General features: G+C 39.3%; 1 protein-coding gene across 2 annotated transcripts in view; it reads right to left on the bottom strand.

The window, feature by feature from the left end:
- Nucleotides 1-26,553, bottom strand: part of hlf (hepatic leukemia factor) — a 37,663-nt gene extending 11,110 nt beyond the window's left edge. For both annotated transcript variants that reach the window (XM_004918559.4, XM_002937812.5), the window contains exons 1-2: nt 26,220-26,553; nt 22,161-22,496 (exon numbers count right to left, since the gene is read on the bottom strand). In XM_004918559.4, the coding sequence (XP_004918616.1) occupies nt 22,161-22,496; nt 26,220-26,334 (451 nt within the window). In that variant the 5' untranslated portion in view covers nt 26,335-26,553. The remainder of the gene's footprint in view (nt 1-22,160; nt 22,497-26,219) is intronic.
- Between the last annotated feature and the right edge of the window lie 594 nt (nt 26,554-27,147).

The following is a 27,147-nucleotide window of genomic DNA, read 5'->3' as shown; positions in this document are numbered from 1 at the left end:
GAAAGTTATAAAAAAAACTGTAAGTTTAACCTCTTCTGCCCAGTTCTATGACTGTTGGACTATTGACTAAAAAATTGCTATACTGAATTTAGAGCAGAATAATTAGGGATATTAAAAGTCACTGTGGAGTTCCATGACAATATTATACAGGTCGTGGAACAGCAAGGTGACTTCTAAAATCCTCATATTTTTCAACAGGGGGTAGATTCAGTAAGCCACGTGACAGCAATTACAGCTTTAAACCCCAGCAGATGGAAATAAACATGATTTTCATTTGCTAGGTACATTGTTGATGGTTAAAAGGGAGTATGAAGCCTCTCACCTTCTCCTGTCCTCACCACTGCACTCTTTATTCCATAAATACTGTTGTTCTTCCTACAGCTTTTACAGCTCTTACCTTTTGGACTAATTTTACCAACTCTCTTCACATCCATCTGAACTAGTGATGAGTGAATCTGTCCCGTTTCACTTCGCCATAAAATTTGCGAAAAGGCAAGAAAATTTGCAGAATGAATTTCTGCTGCAAATTTTCATGGAAGTTTCGCGAAACAATTCGCCAATCGTGAAGTGTTGAAATTCGCTGTGAATCCATGCCTGGCGAAAAAATGTGCTCATCACTAATCTGAACACTATGCAATCTCAGCTTGAGGCTGATTTTAAAATGATGTCCACATTGCCAAGACCAAAGGATGTTTCTCTGTTCTCATTCTGCCATCCTAGTGTCAGCCATACCATTCTAATGCAAAACATGGGTTTTTAGTTGCAATTTTCTGTTTATAAAATTGTCAAGCAACCTCATTAAGGTAAACCCCACATGGTAGCCCTAACTATGTATCTCTGGTCATTACCTCCTTGCATGGTTACATTTCTTGGAAAAAGTGTCTTCTGAGCAAGGTATCAATACCCACCTCTTGTGTATGCTCTTGTCCAGGTCAGTTTACTGCAGTGTGTGGGTGCCTTTCCAAAACTAACATTTTGGATACATACACAATTTCTGCTCCTTTCCAAGCATAAGGTGCCCTGGATAAGGATGTGAGTTTGTGATAGCTGATCAGTAGCTATTTATCTGTACATCTATTTAATGAAGGCCTCTTAGGGCTGTGACACACAGGAAGATTAGTCACAGCACGACAATTCTCAGTTGTCGCGGGTGACTAATCTCCCCGAAATGCCATCCCACTGGCTAGAATGTAAATCGCCGGTGGGGTAACATACGCCACGCCATAATCTAACTTCTGCGACTTCGGGAAATCACGGCACCGTGTATGCCATCCCACCGGCAATTTACAGCCAGTGGGATGGCATTTCGGGGAAATCTCCCAGTGTGTCACAGCCCTTAGAAGAGTAACTACTGTTTACAGATTGACTTATTTGTTAGCAAGTGAAGATCTGAGAAATAAAACAAAACTGTCTAACCTACCAGGCTGGGTCTTTTTTTTTTCCTTTACAGTCCTAGAAAAGGAAAACCCTTTCATGCAAGCATGTTTTCAAATCTCCCCCCTCTGGAAACTGGCCAGTTATTCAGGGTTGCTCTGTTAAAACCTGCACACAATCCTAAATGTTCTCTTTAATCCGCTCTCATTTTAACACTTGCCCCGCTGGCTGAGGCTAAAGGCCTACAGATGGGAAAGGGAAGCATATGGAAACCTGAAAACTTCTAGAGATAGGCCCGATATTTAAAGAGGAGCTACACCTAGGGGCACATTTACAAAAGCACGAATGCTCGAGCGTTCATGCGAACGCTCCGAGCGTATTTTCGCAGATTTTTTCAGGCGTCTGGACGACTTTTTCGTACGCCGCATGACTTTTTCGGACGCGTGCACGAAAAAATCGGAAAGGTTTTACCATTGTTTACAATTGTTCGGTACGAAAATTTCGTGACTTTCGGATCGCCAATACGATATTTTCGTGATATTTGCGATCTTCAGAAATTTTCGTTTCCAATCCGATTTTTTCCCATTCGGGATTCGGATTCGTGGATTAGTAAATGTTCCCCTATAATCTTTGTCGCTCCATAATGAAAGAAAATGTAATGCTAAGCAGCTTCCCAATATGAAGTCATTAAAACATTTCAGTGGTTTTGATGTTGTTTGTAAATAAATAAGCCCAGATGTTTTGCTAAACCTTATATCACACACAGGTACCAGTATTCCAAAAAATGAATTATTATTCCATTAATATACATGGAAAAGTATCCAGAACTGCATCCAAGCCCCTCTTAAAGGCATTAATAGAATCTGCCATCACATCATCCTCACTGCCCTCACTGTGATGAACCATCTACGCTGCTTCAAAAGGCCTTTAACCCCCCCCCCCCCAGAAGCAGGAGGCAAATGGCAGAAATTCAGCCATGCGTTGTACTGTAGTGCTGGGATGCAGCAGAGGGAACTGAAAGGAATTAGCAAATCAGAGGTGAAATGAGGTGAGTCCTTACACCCTCCAAGAGCTATGCTAGAAATAAGAATGTGCATATTTAATGGCGCTTTGTTTTAATACTCTGAAAAGGGGATAAAGCAGTAGAGAGATGTTCCTGTAGAAATGCAACACTCAGAGGCCTCAGTAAGGAAAACATAAAAACTTGAAAAAAAAAGATCTCTCCGGAGAATAACTTGTGAGGTGGGACATTTTGTTCCCTGAGCAGTGAAAGGTTCTCTTGACTGAATGCCGCTGAATGTGCTGCCATCTTATCTTTCTTTGTAACTAATATGCAGTTAAATAGCATGTGGCTCAAGGGTAATTATTGTGGTGCTCCGATGACACCAATGATAGAAGGAAAGTTGTTAAAGGGGTTGTAATCCCAAATATAAAATGTTGCATAATGAACATGTATTAAATTCTAAGAAATCATTATACATTAATTAAACATTTGTAATGATTTTACAGTTGATGCTTTTTAATGCAGTTATCTGTCTACCCCCTAGCTATTCCTGGCAGTGCTTGTCCCACTTGTGCCACTAAAACAATGTCACTGAATTCAGCTTCCCCAGGACTTCCCACAATGCCATGCATTTCTGTGATTCTCACAACTGTAAAGGAGAGTCACAGAAGAAAACAAGGCATTATGGGAACTGAAGTCCTGGCTGGAGAAGAGCTGAACACTGCAACATGGTGTAATTGGATCATGTGTTTAAAAATAACAGTGCAGCGAATGGCAGGAAGTGTGGAAGAGGCAGGCATAGGTAGGCAGAAGGGGCACGTGCCTAGGGCCATGGTGTGTGGGATGTTGGACATGTACCAGTTTTGTCTTCCTTCCACCAGTGTCCTTCTGTAACTTCCAGCGGCAGCCAGCTGAGAGAGTGGCTACTCGAAATCTTCTACTCAGCACCGGATTTCTAATTCAAGGCGCCGTATGGGAGCAAAATGTCAACATTTGTTGCGGGAGGGCAGCATGTTGGCTGTGATTGGTGGTGGGGCCCTGTATTAGCCACCCTTGAGCGGGACAGATAGCAGGTCTAGTAACAAATCACTGAAAATGTGTAATCAATGCTTTTTGGAAAGCTGCTTAGAATTTTCTTACACTTTGCCAAGTTTTATATACTTAAAAACTAGGGTGATTTACTATTACTGGGCACGTCTGATGGTACATCAGGGTACAGAGCATAATATTCACAAGAGCAGCCTTGTAAAGTGAGTTCCACTGACTGTGAAGTGGCTAACTCTGAGCACTCATTTGGTGGACAAGAATCATAAAGCAGCCAAAAACATGAAGAATTATCTACCCAGAAAGAGAGATAAAGGGCTTATTGTAATAAGATATTATAACCTTCCATGCCTAATGGGATGGCTCACAGTCTCTGACAGGAGGCTACATGCAAAACAAGTCTGAAGATCCAAACACTGAATTAATGTACTGATACCTTGTATTGGTAAGATTTATCTGCTTTTCTTCCCCATTCCCATCTTGCATGTGTGTTCTCATTTTAATCACGTTCTTCCCATGTACCATAAACACGTGGCTAATTCCCATATCCATTTCATACAATAATACCCAGATGTACTTTTGCTGTAGTTGGATATTGGATTTCTTGTAGATTAGTAGGAGAGCAGAAGTACAATTTCATTTCACCGACCCATACAATAGAATACCCACAGGTGTACATAACACCAACACCTGCCAGGACTCTCAGGTCACACGGAAGGTGAAATGCAGTCTTAAAATAGCAAACTATATAAACGCACAAAATATATTTCCTTACGCACTAGAAATTTTAAAAAGAAAATTCAAAGATTTTACGATGTGATGCTGGTTTGAAAACTAACATGAGGGATAACTTTCACCAGAGGACATGCCAAAAATACCTTTGTAGTTTCCAGTGTACCCGCAGTGTCAGGACAGGTTAAAAAGTGATTTTATTTTCTACTGTGGTTAATGCTATGTTTTAACACAGAGATGCCAGACCTGCAGCCTTCCCTAGCATGCTTGGAATCCAAGCCCATAACAAAGCAACTATTTGATATGAATGCATGTGTGTAGAACCCAGGACGCTGAAAACACCCTGGTTCCTATGTCAGGAGAGGAGAACATAGCTTGTGGGACATGCATTCCTCATTTCTCAACTAGCAAGGCCCATCTCCTCCATTTTCTCACCAACTGCACCATTAGCATATGGAATATTCAGGTGCTTACCAGAAAATATTGTTTGTTAGCATGTGAAGTTAACAAGCAGAACAAACCATAGAACTATCCATTATTGGTATGTAACAGCTTGGTGGTAAAGGAGGAAACTGAAAGGAATAAGTTGCGATTTGTTCCTTTTTTAGCAGTATGACCTGCTTTATGATTTGCCACATCAATGGCCATTTAAAAGTCAAACTTAAACAGGACACAGGTTAACAGCAGATGATACAAGATGTTTTTTTTTTTAATACAGAAACAAGCAAGGGTAATTTTTATACCTCAGACCAATTTGCCCAATAACTGCAGGACATTAGCTTTCTGTAAAACCCATAGAATAACAGATCAGCTACATGGGAGAATATTAAGAAGTTACAGTATTTGGAGATTTCAAGCTTTTTAGGTCAGTGATGACTTAACAAAAGCAAAAGCGGAAGAGGCTCAGCTCCTGTTGCAAATAGAAAAGGCTGCAAGTTTGGGGCAAGTGATAATAATGGGGGATTTATAAACTTATTTGTAAGTTTATAAACTTCTTGCATGACAAATTTATGTCACAAGTTGTTGAGGAGCCAACCAGGAACCATGCTATACTAGATCTAGTGATCTCTAATGAGCCAGAACGTATAGCAAATGGGCAAGTGGTTGAACCCCTGGGTAATAGTGACCATAATGTTATTTCATTTGATGTTTGGTACAAAAAACAAATATACACTGGGGCAAAAGCAAATTTTAACTTCTTATGGGCAGTGCTTCAGAGCATAGAGCAAGTTTTCTGCTAAAAACACAGAACAGAAATGGTTGTCATTAAAAATGATAATAAACCATTACTGTTCTCAATTTATTCCCTTAACAAGTAAATGTGGAAATGTTAATAACCACCCTATGTGGCTTAATTTGGAGGTAAAGAAGTTAATAGAGAAAAAAAGGAAAGCATTTAAGAAATACAAATCAGAGGGGACAGAAGCTGCATTTATTAAATATAAACACTATAATAAGTGTTGTAAAACAGCAATCCGGATGGCAAAGATAAGGAGTGCATTGCGGCAGAGACTATAACTAACCCCAAAAAGTTTTTTAAGTATATTAATAGTAAAAAGATGTGGGTTGAGAGTGTGGCCCCATTGAGTTATAGTAACAATATGGTTATAACATATACAGAAAAGGCAAATGTGCTAAATAAGTTCTTTTCTTCAGTGTATACAGTAGAGGAGCCAAAATGCCAAGACCCACCCAATAGCTGCACTGTTGGCTCAGCTCAATCTAATCAGTGGTTGACACAGGATATGGTACATAAAGGGTTACACAAAATTAATGTGAAGGCACCGGGCCAGATGGAATGCACCCTCGGGTACTGAGAGAGCTAGGGTCAGATTTACAGTGGCCTCTGTTTCTGATATTCTCAGACTCTCTCTCATCTGGTATGGGATATATGGATTCGAGGAAAGTTGATGTCACTCTGATGTCACACTATATTTAAAAAGGGATTGTGATTTCAGCCTGGCAATTATAGGCCGGTAAGTTTGACATCCATGGTGGGCAAGTTATTTGAAGGCTTGTTCAAAATGATTTATTGCACTTGGAAAATCCATAATGGAGAAGGACCTTGGAGTCCTTGTAGATAATAAACTTGGCTGTAGCAAGCAATGCCAGGCAGCAGCTGCAAGGGCAAACAAGGTTTTGAGCTGTATTAAAAGGGGTATAGATTCACGGGAGGAGGGGGTTATTCTTCCCCTTTACAGAGCGCTGGTAAGGCCCCATCTAAAATATGCTGTTCAGTTTTGGTCTCCAGTGCTCAAACGGGACATTACTGAGTTAGAGAGGGTCCAGAGAAGGGCAACTAAGCTGGTAAAGGGTATGGAAAGTCTCAGTTATGAAGAAAGACTGGCCAAGTTGGGTCTGTTTACACTGGAGAAGAGGCGCTTAAGAGGTGGCATGATAACTATGTATAAATATATAAGGGGATCATATAATAACCTTTCTAATGTTTTATTTACCAGTAGGTCCTTCCAACGGACACGAGGGCACCCACTCCGTTTAGAAGAAAGAAGGTTCTGCCTAAATATTTGCAAATTATTTTTTGCTGTGAGAGCTGTGAAGTTGTGGAAATTCCCTCCCTGAACCAGTCGTACTGGCTGATACATTATATAACTTCAAGAAGGGGCTGGATGGCTTTTTAGCAAGTGAGGCTTTTTAGTACAAGTTGATCCAGGGACTGGTCCGATTGCCATCTTGGATTCTCTAATTTGTCTGCAACAAATTAGTGAAGGTTCAGATGGATTTTTTTGCCTTCCTCTGGATCAGCTAGCAGTTAGGCAGGTTATACATAGGCATTAAGGTTGACCTTGATGGTCTTTTTTCAACCTAACTTACTATGTTACTGTGTAAAATGGCAAAACTGGAAAACTCTATGGCTAATTATTAATTATTAATTATCGAGAGGTAGATAAAGCACAGTTTTACAAGTTTTTAAAAAATGAACAAATTGCTTTGGATTTTGAATCCTTTGACAATATGGAGGTCATTTTATGGTCTGTTCAGCTGACTGAGCTGTAAGGAATGCAAAACACAGTCTGATCCTTTAAGCTTCTTCGATGTAAAATGTCAGGTTATTTGAATGCAGCTTCTTTTCTCATACAGAGAGCCATCTGATATCAGTGATGTTTTATTATTTTTATTTATACACACAGACACACATATATAATAAGGCTCCAAACCCCAAACTAAGTATTAGACATTGTGATGGGGGACAGAGGTATTTTGGCTGCCGGTGGTTCTGCCGAATGGCAGCAGCAGACAAGACCCATGTGCCACTGGCCTACAAGTAACCCATTTGACAGAAGCACACTGTAATAACTCCTTATTGCACCCGGTACTTCATTGTTTGCTGCTGCTCAGTCCCTGATGTGCCTGGTTAACTAGGCCTGTAAATAGCAATTCTACATCTCTAATATATATGTAATACAGTTTTCAGTTTTACAGTTTGAGAGTTCAGCTACCAAAGTACTCTTTATGTTTTTAGTGAAAATACCCAGTTTCCATGCCAACGGGAAAATTCAGCTATGTCTCACATGTTCAACTTCTCTTGCAAATTGGATAATAATGAACTTAACAACCCTTCAACACCATAAATGTCTACATTGTTGGCCTACTTGCTAACCATTAAATGTCTTTCCATTAAGGGATATGTCCTATTTAGAAGAAGGCATTATTTTCCATTATGTTCTCTAAAACGTACAAGGACACACTGTAGTTAAGCCTGTCTACAGAGCATTCTTCCATTGCATATTTGTATTTGTGCGCTAGTTTGTGTTGCTATATATAAGCATGACCACTAGAGGTGCTAATGTCATGGAGGCAGCAATGTAAGCAAGCAGGGAATTCATTTGATGTAAATGCAGTTTATTGCTTAAAAATTGCCCCAAACTTTAGTTCCATTATAGAGGTGTTTAGAGGTTTAAAATGTTGGTATATTCCACAGTGCTCTACTTAAGGTTACAGCTAACATAAATACAAGCCAATACAATATTTTAAAACAATCTATACCTTGTAATTAACTTTTAGTATAATGTAGACAGTGATAGTTTAAGACAAACTGCAGCTGGCTTATTATTATTATTATTAATATTATTTATATAGCACCATCAATTTGCACAGCGCTTTACAGAATAGAGGGGTACAAAAGACAGAACAGTTAACATGTACATATAAACAATTCACAAAAATGGTTTCCAGTTACATTGGATAAGGATTGGAGACACTAAGGGCTCTGGCACACGGGGAGATTAGTCGCCCGCGACAAATCTCCCTGTTCGCGGGCGACTAATCTCCCCGAGTTGCCATCCCACCAGCAAAAATACAAGTCGCCGGTGGGATGGCACATGCTGCGCAGGCGATTTCAGCAAATCGCAGAAGTTGCCTCGCGAGGCATTTTCGGACGTGTGCCATCCCACCGGCAACTTACATTTTCGCCGGTGGGATGGCAACTTATGGCAACTCGGGGAGATTAGTCGCCCGCGAACAGGGAGATTTGTCGCGGGTGACTAATCTCCCCGTGTGCCAGAGCCCTAAGGGGAGGGCACTAGTAAGAGATTACATTTCATTTGTTTTTCTTTTTGTGGTTTTTTGATTAACTTTTATCTCAGTAACTATTTAACAAGCTTTTTCTTTCAATGGTTACCTGTTTACTACGGTCTCTTTTAACCTAGCAGCCATGGAATAAGTTTGAATGACAGAAAATGAATGATAGAGAGCTTGTAGCACGTTGTAGAGAGTGATATTGTAAAATAATTTGCAATATACATTTATATTCATCAGTTCTACAGTTGGGAATTTTAGCAGCTATATTATTGCTAGGGTTCAAATTACCCTAGTAACCAAGCAGTAGTTTGAATGAGAGGCTGGAATATGAATAGGAGTGGGTATGAATAGAAAGATAAGTCATAAAAAGTAACAATAATAACGGAATTGTAGCCTTACAGAGCAAGGTACAGAGCACAGTTGTTTGGCTGCCAGGGTCAGTGACCCCCTTTGAAAGCTGGAAAGAGTCAGAAGAGGAAAGTAAATGATTCAAAAATGATAAAAAAAAAAAAAATGAGGACCAAATGAAGAGTTGCTAAGAAGTGCCCATTTGAACGTAAGGTAATTTTCTAATTTAACTTCAAGTTTAACCACCTCTTAAAATTGGAATCTAGAAAGAAACTGAATTAGAAGGCAAATACAAAAAACTAATAAGAAATAAAAAATTAAGACCAATGAAAATGTTGCTATGAATAGGGCAATCTATAGCCTACTAAGCTAGGAGAAGGAAAGGCAAAGTCACTTGGGGGTGCCAAAATGTTAGGCACCTCCAAGTGACTTGAATCGCTTACCTTCTACCCCGGGCTGGTACCCCTGTACGGAGAGAACAGCACCAGCCCGGGGTAGCTGCCATCGCTTCCTCCTTCCTATCTCGCCGCGCGCATGCGCAGTAGAGTGAATAGTGGAACTTTAACAGCGAAGTCGGCTTTTCACTCTGCTGCGCATGCGATTGTCCAGGACATTCGGCAGTAGCGCGAGTAGGAAGGAGGAAGCGCTCGCTACAGGTACCCCAGGCTGGTGCAGTTTTCTCCTAACAGGGGCACCAGCCCGGGGTACAAGGTAGGCGATTTAAGTCTCTTGGGGGTGCCTAACATTTTGGCACCCCAAGTGACTTCGCCTTTCTTCTCCTTTAAAGCAGGTGCAGTCTTCAAAACACAACCTTGGCACACATTTATCACTTTGAAATATTACAGAAATTTTAATACATGACAGATAAAGAATGTTTCTGAAGAAAAGTGGCTAAATTAAGATCTCAGGTAAAAAGTACCTTTTGACAACAAGGAAACAAATTGAAAATTATGTTTTTTAAGTTATATAACTATATAGCCTTTACGGTCCCTGCGCTTTTTTATGAGCTGCATTACAGAAACCGTGTTCATTTTTCACTGGGTCATTTCCTTCTATGAATTTTTCTTATTACTGAATGATATAGATGTCTCTGGGAGTGACATTGCCTTCGGCACAGTAAGAAATATTTTCGATTATGGTAAATAAATATGGCGAGAAGGAAATGATCCAAATGTAAAAAACAACTACTTTTCAGAATCTATATTACAGGTTATTTTGTGTCCTATACATGCATCAACAGTGGGAACAAACTCCCACAAATCCTGAAGACAGGACTGGATACTGGTACAAATAGCAGATTTCAGTTATTTGATGTAGACATTTTTCCTAAAAAACATTAAAGGCACACTAACACCAGAAATGAGTGTTTTTAAGTATTTAAAATATAATGTACTGTTGTCCTACACTGGTCTGTTTGCTTCACAAAGACTACTCTAGTTTATATAAACACAATTCTGTGTAGCAATAGGGGTATCCATTCAAGTTGGAATAGGGCTAAATAGCAATGGTTACATAGCAGATAACATTTAAGTTATGTGTCCCATTATATTCTACATAGCTTATCTGTTATCTACTATGTAACCTGTGCCCAATTTTTAAGCTTCAAATGGTTGCTACATGGCTACACAGCAGCATATTTATATAAATTGTAGTAAAGGTATGGGACCTGATATCCAGAAGGCTTGGGACCTGGGGTTTTCCGGAGAAGGGATCTTTCCATAATTTGGATCTCCATTACTTAAGCTTTGTTAATATCATTTAAACATTAAATAAACCCAATAGGCTTGTTTTGTCTCCAATAAGGATTAATTATGTCTTAGTTGGGATCAAGTACAGGTACTGTTTTATTAAAGGAAATCATTTTGAAAAAACTTGAATTATTTGCTTATAATGGAGTCTATGGGAACTTTTCTGGATCATGGGTTCCCAGGTAAGGGATCACGAACCTGTAGTAGTAGTAGTAGAGATAGTAGTAGTAGTCCTTTTAAAGCAAAGAAACATTCTTTTTACCATTCCAGGGCAACAGTAAATGTACTGTAAATGTACTACAACTACTTTAAAACACTTCGTTGTTGGTGTTACTGTTCCTTTAAAAAGACTTTAATTGAACTTGTTTCACTATTTTGATTTGTTTACCCATTAAAATAAGATCATTGGTCAAGAGTCTGTGTGAACTAGATTATGTTGTTTATGTCCCCAAAATAGGGATCTGATTATGCTCATGAGTTCCTTGGTCAGGTTTGCTGCCTACCCTGCTTTTACGCTGGTTTTCTCTTTTTTGCAGAAAATTCTGGGGAAGGTTGTTACAAATGAAAACACAACCACTATGGTGACAATAGGACATCACTGTGGTGACAATAGGACATCACTTTGGTGACAATAGGACATCACTACGTGACAATAGAACATCACTGGATGAGTTCTTGAACAATCAGAATATCCAAGGCTATTGTGATACTAATATCTACAGTTAGTATTACTGGTTGTATTTATAGTTTATGTATGTGAGTGTATAGATTGGTAGGTGTGGGTTGTGTGCTGGGTTTACTTGGATGGGTTGAACTTGATGGACTCTGGTCTTTTTTCAACCCTATGTAACTATGTAACTATGTACTATCACTACGGTGACAATAGGACATTACTATGGTGACAATAGGACATCACTACGGTGACAATAGGACATCACTATAGCGACAACAGGACATCACTATGGTGTAGGCTTCAGCAGAATGTGAGGTCTCCAGTGCACTATTAATGGAAACCATGTTCCTGTTGTACTGACAGCAGGGGATAATTTTCAAGTAACATCTGGGGCTGCTTAACTACTTTGTATAAAATATTTTAAAAAAGGGGTAAGCATGTTTTATTGGAAACAAAAAGCCTCAGGGTAAACTGCGGGGAACTGGTTGAAAGACATTGCAGCGCAGAATTGTTCTTATGGTGCCAGTTCGCTCTGTTCCTTAGCTAGCAGTGGAAAAATACAAAATGCAAAACAATCATAGTATGATAATATTCAGGGCTATGTTCTATTACAAACGAGTATTCTCCTCCAAATATATTCAAGGTCAATATGAAAAAAATGCAGTCGATGAACATTTCCACAGAATGGTTCCAGCGGAAAAAATACATACCCCCATCTGGGGCAAAAGAGCTTTCCTCAAAATTATATATTGCGGAAAATTTGTTTGTAACCATCAATTTTTATTGATGGTTATTTTTTCTCAGGAAAAAAAACCACATGAGAGATATTGGTCTTGACTGCATTTTTAACCTTGTACAAGTTACAAATGAATTATTGTCAAACAAGGCCCTACGGCTAGTTACACCCAAAATATTCTACAGCCGCAACAAGAAATCGCTACAAAGAACTCAAGGCTGGAGTACGTGCGGCTTGTGACAGCAAAGAGATCACTGCCTCTATTTATAGAGGGATAATCCATAATACCAATCCTTAGTGCTTTTTGAACATTTCAGTTGACAGAATGGCCAAGTTTGTGTTACAGTTAGGAGGGTAGGTAAATTAATATATTGGATATATATGCAATATAAGCTTTTATAAGACCACTTCACATAATCAGCAAGCACAGATGTATATTTAAGGCAGCATATGTGTCTCTCTGGAGGAGTCTGTAATTCTGACCAATGGTAAATATCTCTGGCCAAAGATCTACATACCAGTTGCAATTGGTCATCAATAGCTCTGGTGGTACTATTACTAAGACCACGCTAGAATGTGGTGCATTATAAAAGAAGCAAATGCTGCTCACAGCCAGCTCATGTTACAGATATTTCTTTTATAATAAAAAAGGTTATGTTGTGTGTTAATTTTTGTTCCATACCTCTATACATGTCAGGTAAATACCACATTTCTAACTCCTCTGGTCAGGAAAAAATGAAGACAGGCTATTCTATAAACAGTGAAGAGTGTAGCAATAGGGGGTTCACTATCTGGTAACCCAGGCAGCTATTGATTAGTTACAGCAGGGATCCCCAACCTTTACTATGTGAGCCACAGTCAACTGTAAAAGGGTTAGGGAGTAACACAAGAATAAAAAACATTTCTGAGGGTGCAAAATAAGGACTAAGATTTGGTATTTGGCAGTCCGTATGTGGACTGGTAGTCTACAGGAGGCTCTGTTTGGCAGTACATCTGGTTTTTATGCAAACAAAATTTGCCTCCAAGCCAGGAATTCAAAAATAAGCACCTGCTTTAAGGCTACTGGGAGTAACATTAAAGGGGTTGGGGAGAAACATGTTGCTCAGGAGCCACTGGGATACAGGCTGACAATAATAAACTGGAAGTCTGTGTCAAGACCAAAATGATTGTGCATAGAGCATATGATATCTAAAGAGAAAATAAAACTATAAATCCTCCCCCTGACCCCTCCTTTGTGGTAGATACATTTTCTAAAATTACATGTAATGCATTTAAGCCACATTCAAGAAGGTTCTTTAGGTCAGAGAAGCTTTACTTTAGATTGTAAGCCCTGGTAAATAGGTAAATAAAGATATAAATGAAGACATCTTGTGTCTCTATGAATCCCACACTGAAAGTATACTGGTTTCAAACATAGTTCTGGTCTGTACTAACGCTCACCAAGGAATTATATAACATTACAACAGGACACCAGTAATGGAACATGTGATGCCGGACAGCACATTCCATACACAGTGCACCGCTGCAGATACTGTACCAATATGACTTATAGGAAGTCAGTGAAAGTTACAGCAGGATCTGCATCTCATTCCATAATTGGCACAAGTGATTCAATGTGACCCAAGAGCTCAGAGAGCCTGCCTGCCCACACCTCAGAATGCAACAGCCTAATGCTAGGAATCTGCCACAGGCAAACCTTGATGCACACCACAAGCTTAACTAGTAATAGGATTGACAGGGCCACACATCTAAAAATATTCTGCTCGCTCTGTCCAGAACATTATTAGATCTTTGTGCCCATCTGCATGTGAATAAATGGATGGGTTTTTTTTTTATCAGTGAGTTGTAGTCAGATCTTATTCTGCCTAAACTACAAATGTAGCTAAGGGTTATTAAAGCTTTAAATGGTTTTTGTGTCATATTTTATCTTTCTAGATGGATAGGTAGTGTCTGCAGGCAAGAAGCAGCTCAATACTGATAATGACCTAGCATTATCTGTCAGCTTGGGTAATCCATTACAGATGATTTGGGCAGAAGATTTCCCAGGTTCATGGAAAAATTGGCCATTAGTTCACTGGTTCATTACGTATTCCTCCAGCATATGAATCAGTGCAGTCGTATGAAAAGGGAGACCGCTACTGACATTTGCACTCATACTGCTATCTTGATGGTGTCACTTGTGTACACATGCACTTAAATAATGTGTGCTAATTTGCTCCAGGTCTTGTAAACCATGGCAACCAATCATTACCATCCTTTCAATGGGGCCTGATACTAGTAAGCAGTAACTATAGCAAACTTTGTACCTTTTATTACATTACCCCTAGGAGTTTCATTTATTTATTTTTTCCAAGCAGGCAGTGTCTGACTGAGGTGTCTTCTGCTCGCTTTAACTGGTCTGAGGCAGGTAAAAGTTAAAGCTAATATCTGTTTAGTTGCTATAGGGGACTGGGCTGCAGTAAATGTTGATCAGGATACCTTGCTGATAGTGACCCAGTATCCTACTGTACAAGGATAACAAAAAAAAATGAATGAAGCAGCAACAAACAAAATCAATTTGTTAAGGCTACTGCATGAAGTGGCTCTTATTATAGTGATTTCTGCAACTAAATTGCCCATGGAATGTTACCTTGTCGCAACAAAAGAGCTTTAACTCTGCCTTTGCTTTGTGAGCAATGGGTCTGCATAAGCCATTCATGAAGACTGTAAGTACTGTGAGCCTTGTGATTGGGGTCATGACTGTACTGACGCACCAGCCTTCATCCCCTAAGGACCAGACTGTTTGTTTATCTCTTTCTAAAAGATAAATAGCCCTGTGTTGAGCAGTCATGCAATTTACTCTTTGGAGCTCAAGCAACAATAAGTTGGATGAGATTTTGTGGACAGTGTGACTGCATGTGATTTTACAGCAAGCCAATCCGATTTGATTTTTTAATCGCTGTGATGTCACAGTCATGAATGTGGATTTGCTCACAGGAGATCTTAAAGGGATACTACCATGGTGTACTTTTTATTTCTAAGTTACACTATTAACATAGCAAATAATTCACTCTACCATTTAACATTTTATTCTGAAACCAACAAAAGTATTTCTTTTTGGTGTGTAGGCGCCATCTCAGTGCATTGTGCCTGAGTCTGAGCTTGCAGAAGGAGCCAGCGCTACACATTAGAACTGCTTTCAGGTAACCTATTGTTTCTCCTACTCCCATGTAACTGGAGGAGTCCCAAGCCAGACTTGGATTTCTTACTATTGAGTGCTATTCTGATATCTACTGGGAGCTGCTATCTTGCTCCCTTCCCATTGTTCTGCTGATCGGTTGCTGGGAGGGGGGTGATAACACTCCAACTTGCAGCTCAGCAGTAAAGTGTGACTGAACTACTAGTTCCCCTGCACAGCTCCTGGCTCATAACTTAGGCAACTTAGTACCAGTTTCCACTGGACATGTTTCTGGTTGGTGATGTTGTGATGAGCTGCCATGTGATAAGGAGGGGTAGTTGTTAAAAAGCAAGGGGGGTTATTTTCTGTTAACATGAACATGTTAGAGATAAATACAATACAGCTGTTTTCAGCTAGCTAGAAAAACTAATGGCCAACTGGTCGCTATGGGTTACTACCCAGATGCAAATTTGCCCAATGTGAGCCCCATTTTTTTATGTGGATCTCAACTATCTGTAAGGTTATCTTTGAGGTTATAACATCAATGGCTGTCCATGCGCGTGCAATAAATCTTTCAACAATAAGTGCTTTGTCTGTTTCCTGTTCAAAGTTGCAATGTGACGCCACTTGCAGGGGGCTAAGTATTTTGTATTTAAACAAAAATTCATAAGGCTCAGTTTTTTAATTCATTTAACCTAGTTCATCCACTGTACAGTTTCTACTGGAGTGGTTGTGCTACTTTGGTTGTGTTTAGAATATCGTCCTATCTGCAATAATGGAAATCAGAACAGCACTAAGTTAAATGTTACACCCTTATGGCCCATGCATGGAGAACTTCTTTCCAGGGCAATAGTTTATGCAGCATTACCTGGTGCCACCCCACCCACTCTGGATGTAGCGCCATCAAAACTTAAGAGCCTGTGCAAGTGATCTACGCATGGGCCCTAAGGGGCACCTTAAAGCTGTAGCACTTGTACTTGGGGCAATGGAAAATGAGGCACTCGTGCATGTAAAATTTGGTTTATGCTATAGAAATTTGATTAGAGATGTTGTGTTTTGCCCAGGGCTCAGTGCCCCCATGAGGTGGCCTAGTCCATGCCGCACCCCCTTGCCCTTTGCTCTTAGGTTTTTTTTATGTAGCAGTGGGCTGCATCTCTAGTGCAGATAGCACACTAAACCATTGGAATTTTGGCTCTTGAAGTTACCAGGAGAGGCTTTTTACTGCCCCTGGTAACTTGCAGGGTGCTGTTGCGTCAGGCAAGCTTCCCAACTTACCTCTTGGCAGCAGCGCCCCTGGTTCTGCCCAATACTGCAGACTAATGAAGATTCTCAACACAATGAAAGGGAGGGTGAAGGTGTTTTGTTTGATTCACACCATAAATAAGATCATTCTATTAGTGCTGATGAATTGCCACTGAGATGCTACCTGAACAGATTCGGCACAGCACCTATCTTTCTGCACCCAGTAAACATTGCCTTAAGAAAATGGCAGCTCTTGTGCATATTTACTAACACGTATATACAAAGATGAAATGTACAACCATATCCTCAAAATGTAATGTCTGTTTCAGAGGATAACAAATGCTAAGCATTGTTAATTTTCCCTGTGCTTGAAAGCACAAAAGTGATCGAGTGGAAATCTCCAAAAACTGATGTGTAACCAGGGCCGTGATAGGAGCAAAGCTTTGTTAAAGGAAAATAAGCATGAAAAATTGGCTCTTGAAGTAAAATATTTATCATCCACTGACATGCCTCACATTTCTGCAGACTTAGAATTAGATTATTTTGTGCATGTAGTCGCATTCCTCTCATAGCTATTGCCCAAGTGCTTTGTTAACATGCACAAGTAAAAACTTCCATTTGCCTCAGGCCTGTACCTAAGGATAGGTCCCAAAGAGCTGCTACGGGTGTTAAAGCAGACCACCAAATTGTGCATACAATACAAGTTATAGCTGTACTGCCCAACCTATGACCATTCAGCTGTTGCACCACTGCGCCTGAGAGCAATAATACCCCTTAATTGAAATCAATAGGGCCCAGTAAAGCCTGTTTTGACCCAGGTCACACCACAGTTTAAGACTCCTTAGATCCAAAGTGGAGCTTCTTGCGTCGATCACTGAGTACTGAAAGCCTGCAAAGCCACTAGGTTTGCCACCATAATCCTCAATACCCTGAAACTGCATACGAGATCCCCATTATTCATGGCACATTCAGTACACTTTCAGTAAATAAGCTGCAAAGCTTTATATTGCTTTTTCAGGGAATTAGGAATCTGAGAGTTCCACACTCATGTATATTAAATCTGACGTACAAGTCTTTTTAAGTAAAGAGGGATAAGAGATGCTTGCGCGGCCCACAAACCCATCGGGCACAAGTCACTAGCACGGGAAGGAGCTAAGTCTCTAAGCAGATAGGCAGCACATGGCAGAACCATGTGTTCATAATAATCCACTCCCAATCACATGACATGTAATGTGAGAGGCATTGTAACCGTGCACTCACATGTGTCGCAATTACCGGCCTGGAGAAATAAACATTACAAGGGTGTGTAATGTGTGAGTAGGCATCTGCTAATTACTGCCGCGCTTGCTTCTATAATTGGCATCTCTGTAGGGTTAAATATAACGTTTATTGAACTTATTGCCCCTTTATAGGGGGACTGCATAGAGTGGGGTTAGGCTGAAATTGGAGTTGATGTAGAGAAAATCTTCAAATTCACAAATGTCTTAAAGGGCATCTATTGGGGGAAAGATTTTCCGTAAAGAGGTGTGTGGTAAGAGGTGGGCTAATTTCACTATTTTGTGAAACGAAATGCTGGTAACGAGTGCTATGCTACCCATACTGGGAGGGTGCTCCTGGTGTGGGGGGGGGGGGCATGTTAGGACACAAGCATGCAAATGAGGCTTAGGGGCAGATTTATGAAAATGTGAAATTACTGCTTACAACAGAAAAATGTGTATTTATCAATAAGTGAAAGAGTTCATCATTTGATAAATACAATTTTAAAAATTCCATACAAATAAATAGAAAGAGGGTGGATTTTTCCATGGTGAGCTCTAATCTCACATTTCATAAATATACCCCTTAGTGTCCCAACTTGCGTGTTGAGCATAGTATCCATGTAAGGGAGATCAGAGGCTCTCTTAGTTTGTATTACTTTTATTTCTACTTTGGGCCTCACATTCATATTCCTGTCTTTATTTCAAACTACTTCCTGGTTGCTATTGGACCCTAACAATCAGATAGCTGCTAAAATTCCATAATGAAGAGCTGCTGATCAAAAAAGCTAAATAATTCAAAAACACAAAATAATGAAAAATGAAGACAAATTGTCGTGGGCTTTGCATAAGTGACGTCACACTGCATGTGATGTCACTTCCACGATGATGCTGCCCGTGACATCACGCGTACGAAGTATATACGCATCACATCACATACACACGTCCGGTGCCTAGGACCTAAATACACCCCTGATTTAAACACATACATGCTAAGAAATGTGGTCACATACGCTTGAAGCCCCCTCCCAGTGTGGTGGCATGGCGCCTGTTACCAACATTTTTTTCAAAATCAGGATCAAGTATAAGGTACTGTTTTATTATTACAGTCAAATAGAAAATCATTTACCTAAAATGGACTCTATGCGATATGGCCTTCCTATGCGTTTTCTGAACAACAGGTTTCCGGATTACAGATCCCATACCTGTATAATCAATAAATACTTGTTGATAGAAAAGGTGTTGAAAATCTAATCATGGATGTGTCCAGTGGCCTATGATTGCACCCTCAGCAGGAATATCCAGACCCCAATGGAAAGAAGGGCTATTATACCGAAGTTATAATTTTGCTGGTATTAAGTAAAATAAACAACAAATGTACTGACAGATTGCTGTAGTCAAAGGCTACTACTTTTCTATGTAGGTCAGCAAGGTACCTCAAGTAAACAAGGAAGAGTAAATCATATTGCCCTTTGTCCAAGTCATATTGCCCTTAGTCCAAGTCATATTGCCCTTAGTCCAAGTCATATTGCCCTTAGTCCAAGTCATATTGCCCTTAGTACAAACATAGGAATAAGCAGAACTCTGCAATCCATCGCTAGTAAATGTCTTACAGATACATCAGCCTTAGCAGCCTTCTGGGCAAAATAAGAAACCAAAAATTTGCTTTCAGGCACATCAGTTAATTTATTAGATAAAAGCTTTCAAATGTTCCTCTTGTTGGTATCGATACCTACTCAAACCAGGGATTTCTAAAGGCTTCATGTACTATGTCCCATATTCCAGTCTGCACAGCCCTCCCAGATTATTGGGTCACAATCTAACATCACAAAACCCCTTATGAATTGTAATGTAGCTATGAGACCTTCTCATCTATTATTACACACAGGCTATAATATTATTACTATACAAAAAGCACAATAGACCATATCTGCGTATCATTAATTTTTATGTGAAGAATTATATATCCTTTAAGACATCACCCAACTAGGAGCGATATAGAGGATTTATTAAACCAATAAACTTTGCAAGCATTGTACTGTACTGCTAAAAATATCCTTGATACAGCAGCCTGGCCCCTACTGAGTTTACTAGATGGTTTCTAGACTATTCTATGAATTAACCCCATCACCTAAGGTGCAGTTACTACAGCCTTTCTTTATAATGGCTAAAATACAAAGTAACACCAGAAACTACAGATTGTGCCCTACATTATCATCCAACTATCTCTGCACAGTGGCAACTCTCTGCTTTTACATTTTAGCCATCATGGCAATGGCCCGGCACCAGCTAGTTATGCCACTGCTTGGTAGTCTGCCCGTTTCTATACAAGTACATGCAACTATTGGACGGTGCCCGTTAATTGTCTATTTCCACTCATTGCAAAGGGAAACCTCTCCACTCAAGCACAAGCATGGCTTGACTTCTCTATTGGCACAATTGAAGCTCTTTTACTAACAATGTCCAAATTTGAACTACCCCTTTAAAAGGAAAGTTTGGGACTAGAGTCACTTATGAACTTAAATATATCAGTGAAAATTTTATTATTCTTTATTTATACAGCCCTGGCGTGTTCCGCTGTGCTTTAAAGCTATTATACATAGTTTACTGATGTCTCTGCCCAGTAGAGCTTACAATCTAAGTTCCCTATATTTCACATACACAGTATGATTAGGAGCCAGTAAACCCGCCTGGTTTTGGAGTGTGGGAGGTAACCGGAGTACATGGACCCACACAGGCACAGGAAGAACATGCAACCTCCTTGAAGATTGTGCCCAGACTGGAACAAACCTAGGACCCCAGTTTTTAGTACTAAAACAATTCATACTATTTCTCCTTCGACAAACAATACAGTATCAAATAATTCCCCAGTATTTTAACCCGAATGAACGTTAGGCGGCTTGTACTCCACCCCCCCCCCCCTCCATTCACAATGACTTTGGCCTCTGCCCCATCCTCAGTAATACAATCCTTACCTCTTACAGGTTTCTTATCTACTCTTAAGAATAAAGTTTGCAACACAAACATATATATTGACCTCTCCATCCATCAAAGCCCGCCTTTCATATACTGGGATATTAAGAGTTAAACTGTGTGAATGAGTGCGGATAAATCGGATTTGCAATAAACTAAGAATCTATCACCATGCCCACAAAATGTAAATGACTTTTCACTGTAATTTCTGCTTCCCTAACACTTTCCTAGAGAAGGTGCTCCTGGTGCAGTTGAGAGAAATACAATTCTACTTGGAAAAAGTCTTAAGGAAATTGAGAATTTTACCTTCACTGCTGTTTTCTGGCAACAGACTAAATGGAATCCTCCAAAATATTTTAGCGGCGCTGTTTTGTGTAATTAAGAGATGTTATTTTTAGCTATGGCACCACCATAATTATCTGATGTACTTTTGAAAAGCAGGAAAAAAACAGATTATGTTAGAAACTTGTAAAAACAAAGGTCATTCCTTTGAAAAAGAATTGATGAAATTGGCCCATGCAAGGCATGATTGTAACTATATATAGCAGCTACTAATCTCCCATGGGCATCCCAGGTGGGACAACCCTATACTCCATCCTTAAACATTAAAAATTGGGATACATGGTCCCTTTTAATACATGAGTGATATCACAAGTGGCTGCTGCTGATGTCAGACAATGCTGGAAACTGTAGCCCTGTGACTGGAGGCCTGCAGGGGGGAAAGTGCTGTTTAATAAAAAAATATCTTGGGTGTTCATTATATATAAATGAGTGATGTCACAAGTATCCCTCCAGCTGTTGCTAAGCTACTGCTCTGCAGTCTCACTTGTGATATTACTTAAATTAAACCTGAATTAAAAGAAACCTTGTAGTCCAAACAAAACAGTTAAAATTCTAGGTTAACGGTAATAAGACTCATGTAACACATGAAAATTAGTATCTGCTGTAATATAAAATGATGTTATAAATGCTGCCCTCCATTAAAACAATGGAAATTGCCTTTTTTTTTCTTTTTAAAACTTAGCTAAACTTGGTGCGTATGTTTGAGCCATTAGAGGAGTATTCGAAATTCATTCCAATTTTACAACTGGGAAAGTCCATCCAGTAACAACTATCTTGTACATGTGAACAAATGTACTAAAAAAGTATAATCTTTTCATAATAACAAGGTTTACAAACTATATTTTTGATGTTCCAGGGATAGCTGGCATTGTTATAGTGAGTTCTTGGCAGTGCAAATGTTATGGAAGTGTAAGTTACTGCAACCCCTGGCCGATGGACCTGCAACATTCCAATGTTCAAGGAAGACAGTGACCCACTGGATATGACACTTACCAGGTCGGACTGGGCTGTGCATGCAGTTATGAGGTACCAGGCCTGGCAAGACAGATGTTGACGCCCTGTTGCTTAGATCAATGACAGATGGTGACGTAGCAGAAGCTTGTGGGTGGCTTGGCTGGTGATGGCTCAGTTCATGTGAGGATTGGCTAGGAGGAATGCCATTTTCAGAGAGGAACTCTTCCAGGTCCATGTACTCTAGCTGGAAGGTATCTCCATCGTAGGGTAGTGTCTTGTCCCATAAGGTTGGCCCCAAAAAGGCCGACTGTGGGACTGTGGATGTGGTATTGTCATCTTCTAATTTCTTCTCTTTCTCTTTTTCTTTACAGAAGGCTGCAGAGAAGCAAGAGCAAGATATAGATTTAGAAAGCCAGACATGTTCATGCTTATGAGTGGGGCAATACAGGCATGTTACACACAAATACCACTCAACAGACATATATTTTTTTAATTAGTTATATGAAAATGCAATGGCTACTGAAAGCAGCATCTATCCTTCCTTATTCACTGAACTACTGATTCTGATTAAATGTGCCATTGAAACCTCATAACAATATCCAGCCCTCCTCTAGCCAAAACTCCCTTCCCCACAATGCTTTGCTTCTGTTATTCTACTTTCCAGGTCTTTTTATCACACAACATGCAAAGATGTGTGGGGATTGGAATCTCGGACAGAGGACGGCTTACTGCTCCTACACTGTTTCAAGGTGCACAGTCAGAACCAGCAGTAAAGAGAACAGCAAAGGACAGCAAGATACTGCTTAGACTAGCACTTTTACAACAAACGTTAAAAACATTTTTACAAACAAATATGGAAAAGTTGCTTAGAATGACATTTGCTTGGATTATGCAAAGTTGCAGTTGCTTTACTACACTTTTAATGATGAGTTATCCTCCAATAGGATGCTAGATGTTACTGATCTAAAGGGAGGTAGCCTCAAGTAGCAGATCCCTGCACTTCTAGAGGGACATGGTTATCTCTAAACCAGGAGCTCATGTGATTTGTGTGTCTTTAGCAAACCCTTAGATATATGGGAAATCATTTTGAAAAATATAACATTAAAAGACACAAAGAACTTTCCACGCAATAGAAAGAGGGCATACATATAATATCATTTTTAACAAGCACAATTTGCCCCGCATCAGTCACTTACACTAATCAATCACAAACTAGCTTTCATCTGTCAAATGCGGTTACAATCATAAAAGCAGCTGGCTAATTGGTTGTTATGGGTTACTACACTGGTGGAAATTCACACTATTGTTTGCAACTGAGAATCCATAAGAGAATCTGGCACTTTAAAGGGGTTGTAACACCCCCCAAAGTACAATTTGACACTGTATCTGTCTGTCTGTTTCTATTCTCTGCACTGTTGGTTCTGACTGCTGAAACAGTGTAACAGAAGCAGGCTAACCAACAGACCCATGAAGAAGTGTGCAAGGCATTGTAGGAACTGATGTCTAGGATGGAGGATAGCTGGACTTCTGCAAGGCAGGATCAGCAGGTAGTGCATAGATTAGCAAGGGACAATATCAATTACATTTACAAACAACTTAAAAATAATTTAAAATGTGCAGTTAATGAATTGGAAAGCTTATAAAAAAAAATATATATATATACGGTAAGAAACATATCATGCAGAACTACAGTTATGGAAATAGTACTAAGTGCTAAGTTTCTTTACTTGTTCCTTGTTATAAAAACCATCTTTAACATATAATGACAACTTTTTTTGTTTTTGCTTTATTGGGTCATTAAAGTTATTGAAAATCAAGGATCCCAAGATAAAGTTCAGATTTTTATTTGCTGCATAGATTTCTAATAAGTGTTTATTATACGCTATTTCCAGTAAGAAATTCTGAGGATTTCTGTTGCCTAGCATTTAGATATTCTATATTATTGGGCAACATGCTGGACAGTGGTATATATATATATATATATATATATATATATATATATATATATATATATATATATATATATATATATATATATTTGAATGAATAAGTCATGAAATTCAGAAGCAAGAGTTTGCAACAAATCATGGAGGTTGGAGCATTGTGGACCTCGCTTTACAGCAGTAAAGGGGAAGGTCACCTTCTTAGGAAGAATTTTCGCCAGAAGTCACACCTGTCAGTTACTATAGTAGATACTGGTTGTTATAGATCAACAATGTCTGAAATGAACATGTTTACATTAAGAAAAGGTAAAACTTGTGTTTTGGGACGCTACCAATATATGGCTTTTCATGTATATCTATAAACAACATACTTATGCATGGCAGTTGGTCTCTTTTTTAAGATCCTAAGCCCCTTTAAACCTTCAAATTATGTTTACATTCTTTTAGAGCTAAATACTGCCATATCCCAAACCCAATCCAACCCAAACAAATGAAAAAATAATTCTATCTATATGGAGAGAATTTAAGGTATAGCTCCTATTATTCTGTGCATGGACAACAGGACAAACTATGGGTGCACCAAATGCTGGATTTGTAACATTCTGCATTTACTAGCTTTAGCTAAATCTAAACCCAATCCGCCATAAGACTGTATGAATCTAGGCATCCCAATAGACTGATTTATTTCTGGCCACAAATAGGTTTTGATCATTAAAGTATCCATAAATTAGAATTTTCTTACATAGGACTGTATGGGAAATGGCATTGCCTTATTTATGTACTTTATAGACAATAGGTTTCTAAATAACAGATCCCATATGGTTATGGTGAGCAATCACCATGCGAAATATAATTGCTGTTGGCTGAGATTCTTACAATGATGCACCTAACATGCTTAGGAGGTTACAACAGGATACATTCTGATCTTTTAATTACTTGCAGCCAACCAGCATTAGCTTGCTCTCGACTCGTACAGGGCACCGCCACGCACCATAAACAGGTGGTCTTGAAGTAAGGCTCCCCGTAATCTCATTAAGAGATTTACCAGACATAAACCATGCCCTTGTGCTCTATACATGCTGTACCAGTTACTGTAATAACACATACCCCTCCTAGGCAAAATATTGGTTTGAAGCTAGCGATAACAAAAGGGACTTTATTCAGCATAAAATCAAGTTGAGAAGCACTTTCTCACTTTAAAGCCAAGAATGAACTTTAGAAGCAAAGAAGTTAGTACCTGTCTGCTACATATACACATTAGACAGTCTATAGAGTTTACTACTTCACTCGAATTCATACCCCTGTACTCAGTGTAATCCAGTTTCATTTCAGAAGTGAATAAAATGAGTTTATTCATAAAACAAGTATGATATTAGCAGGGGTACAGTTCAAAGGAAATGGATAGAAGTTATCTTGTACTGCAGAAGAAATACAGGTATGGGACCTGTTTTCCAGAATGCTTGGGATTTGGCTTTTTTTAAATAAGGTTTTTTTTCCATAATTGGAATCACCATATTTTATGTCTACTAAAAATCATTTAAACATTCAATAAACCCATCAGGAATGTTTTGCCTCCAATAAGAAGGAATTATATCTTAGTTGGTATCAAGTGCAAGGTACTGTTTTATTATTACAAAATAAGTAATAATTTTTAGCAATCTGAGTTATATGATTAAAACGGAGTCTATGGGACGGCCTTTCCATAATTCAGAGCTTTCGGGATAATGGAGTTCTGGAAAATGGATCCCATACCTGTAATTTAAATTCTGTCTATAACAATGTAGTTCATTAGGGAGGAAGAACCAAAGAAAGAATGAGCAAAAAAAATGTAGTCTGGCACAATGTTATAATAAGGTACCAGTCTAGACAAATATTAATTATAATGATATCTGAATTTTGTGATTTTCTCTGATGCATGTAACCCCCCCTCTAACTTTCTCTATCCGTGCATCTGCACACAAATACAGTAACAAATACACACAAACCTATGTTATTGATCAGTTATCCCTATATGAAAATATACTGACAATAAAATACAGTTTAATTACAGCAGCTAAGACAGTTACAGCTAAGAGCCCCCATTATTTATTAAATTATAAGGAGAATATAAAAGTACAGCCACCCACACAGCCATGGAAATCATTTGATACATTACCATCTTCGTGGTGCAGAGGTAATTTCAGCGGATTTTCCAGAAGAGATTTCAGCACACCATAAGTCGGAGGTATAAAAGTTGGGTTCAGAGGTAAAACCCTGGACATTTTCTCCATGGTGAATTCTCTGCTGCTGCTTTAAGTTGGTTTGACCGAGAAAAGAATAGAAAAAAAAAGCAAAGAAGTAAAAGGGGAGCTGTGCCTTTCCCAAGTGATCAGTGGGTTTCCAGTGCAGAGTGCAGGGCTGAGCGCTAGTGCTGCACACACTCACACACACTCACACACACACTTCTGCTGCTCCTGCTGGAACATCTACACCTCCATGTGCAGCAGCTGACACAACTGATGGCACGCCTCCTGCCTAAAAAGGAACATGTAGGAGTGTTCCCAAGCTGATCCTCTTACTGTACATGAATAACTAGGTTGGAGTCACTCGCCCTCCTGTATTTACTGACTTATTCTGCAGCCTGGATGCTGAGGGAGAGACTTCATGATGTGATGCATGGGAGTGACTGCTTGAGCCCCACACTGTACTGAATTTCACGGTGCTGCTGAATGCAAGATTAGAATGAATTGCTGCATTTGCAGTTCTTTGGTACATATTGGTGCCAATCTAACCAGCAAGGTTTGCATAGACACTTGCCAAAAAGGTGATTTGCTTCTGATGAACAAGGCAGTGCATTGCTATCCAGCAGCAAGGCTTGCTAAGGATTATGGGAGCTGCTGAAATCCTTCACTTTCATGAAAAAAAAATCTTAAATGAAAAATATAATGCAAATTTTCATTTCTGCAAATAGGGTAGAATTTTCCAAATTGTCTGGTGTTAATAGGCCTTCCTCATTATCCTCATTGCCTCACTGAAGCCCAGGATACATTTACTATTGCTGCCCAGCTTCTTACTGGATTGACAACAGAAACGTAGAAGATAAG

Source organism: Xenopus tropicalis, chromosome 10, assembly GCF_000004195.4.
Source record: "Xenopus tropicalis strain Nigerian chromosome 10, UCB_Xtro_10.0, whole genome shotgun sequence".
In the NCBI taxonomy this organism is placed as follows: domain Eukaryota; kingdom Metazoa; phylum Chordata; class Amphibia; order Anura; family Pipidae; genus Xenopus; species Xenopus tropicalis.
This window is presented reverse-complemented; position numbering and strand designations above follow the sequence as displayed.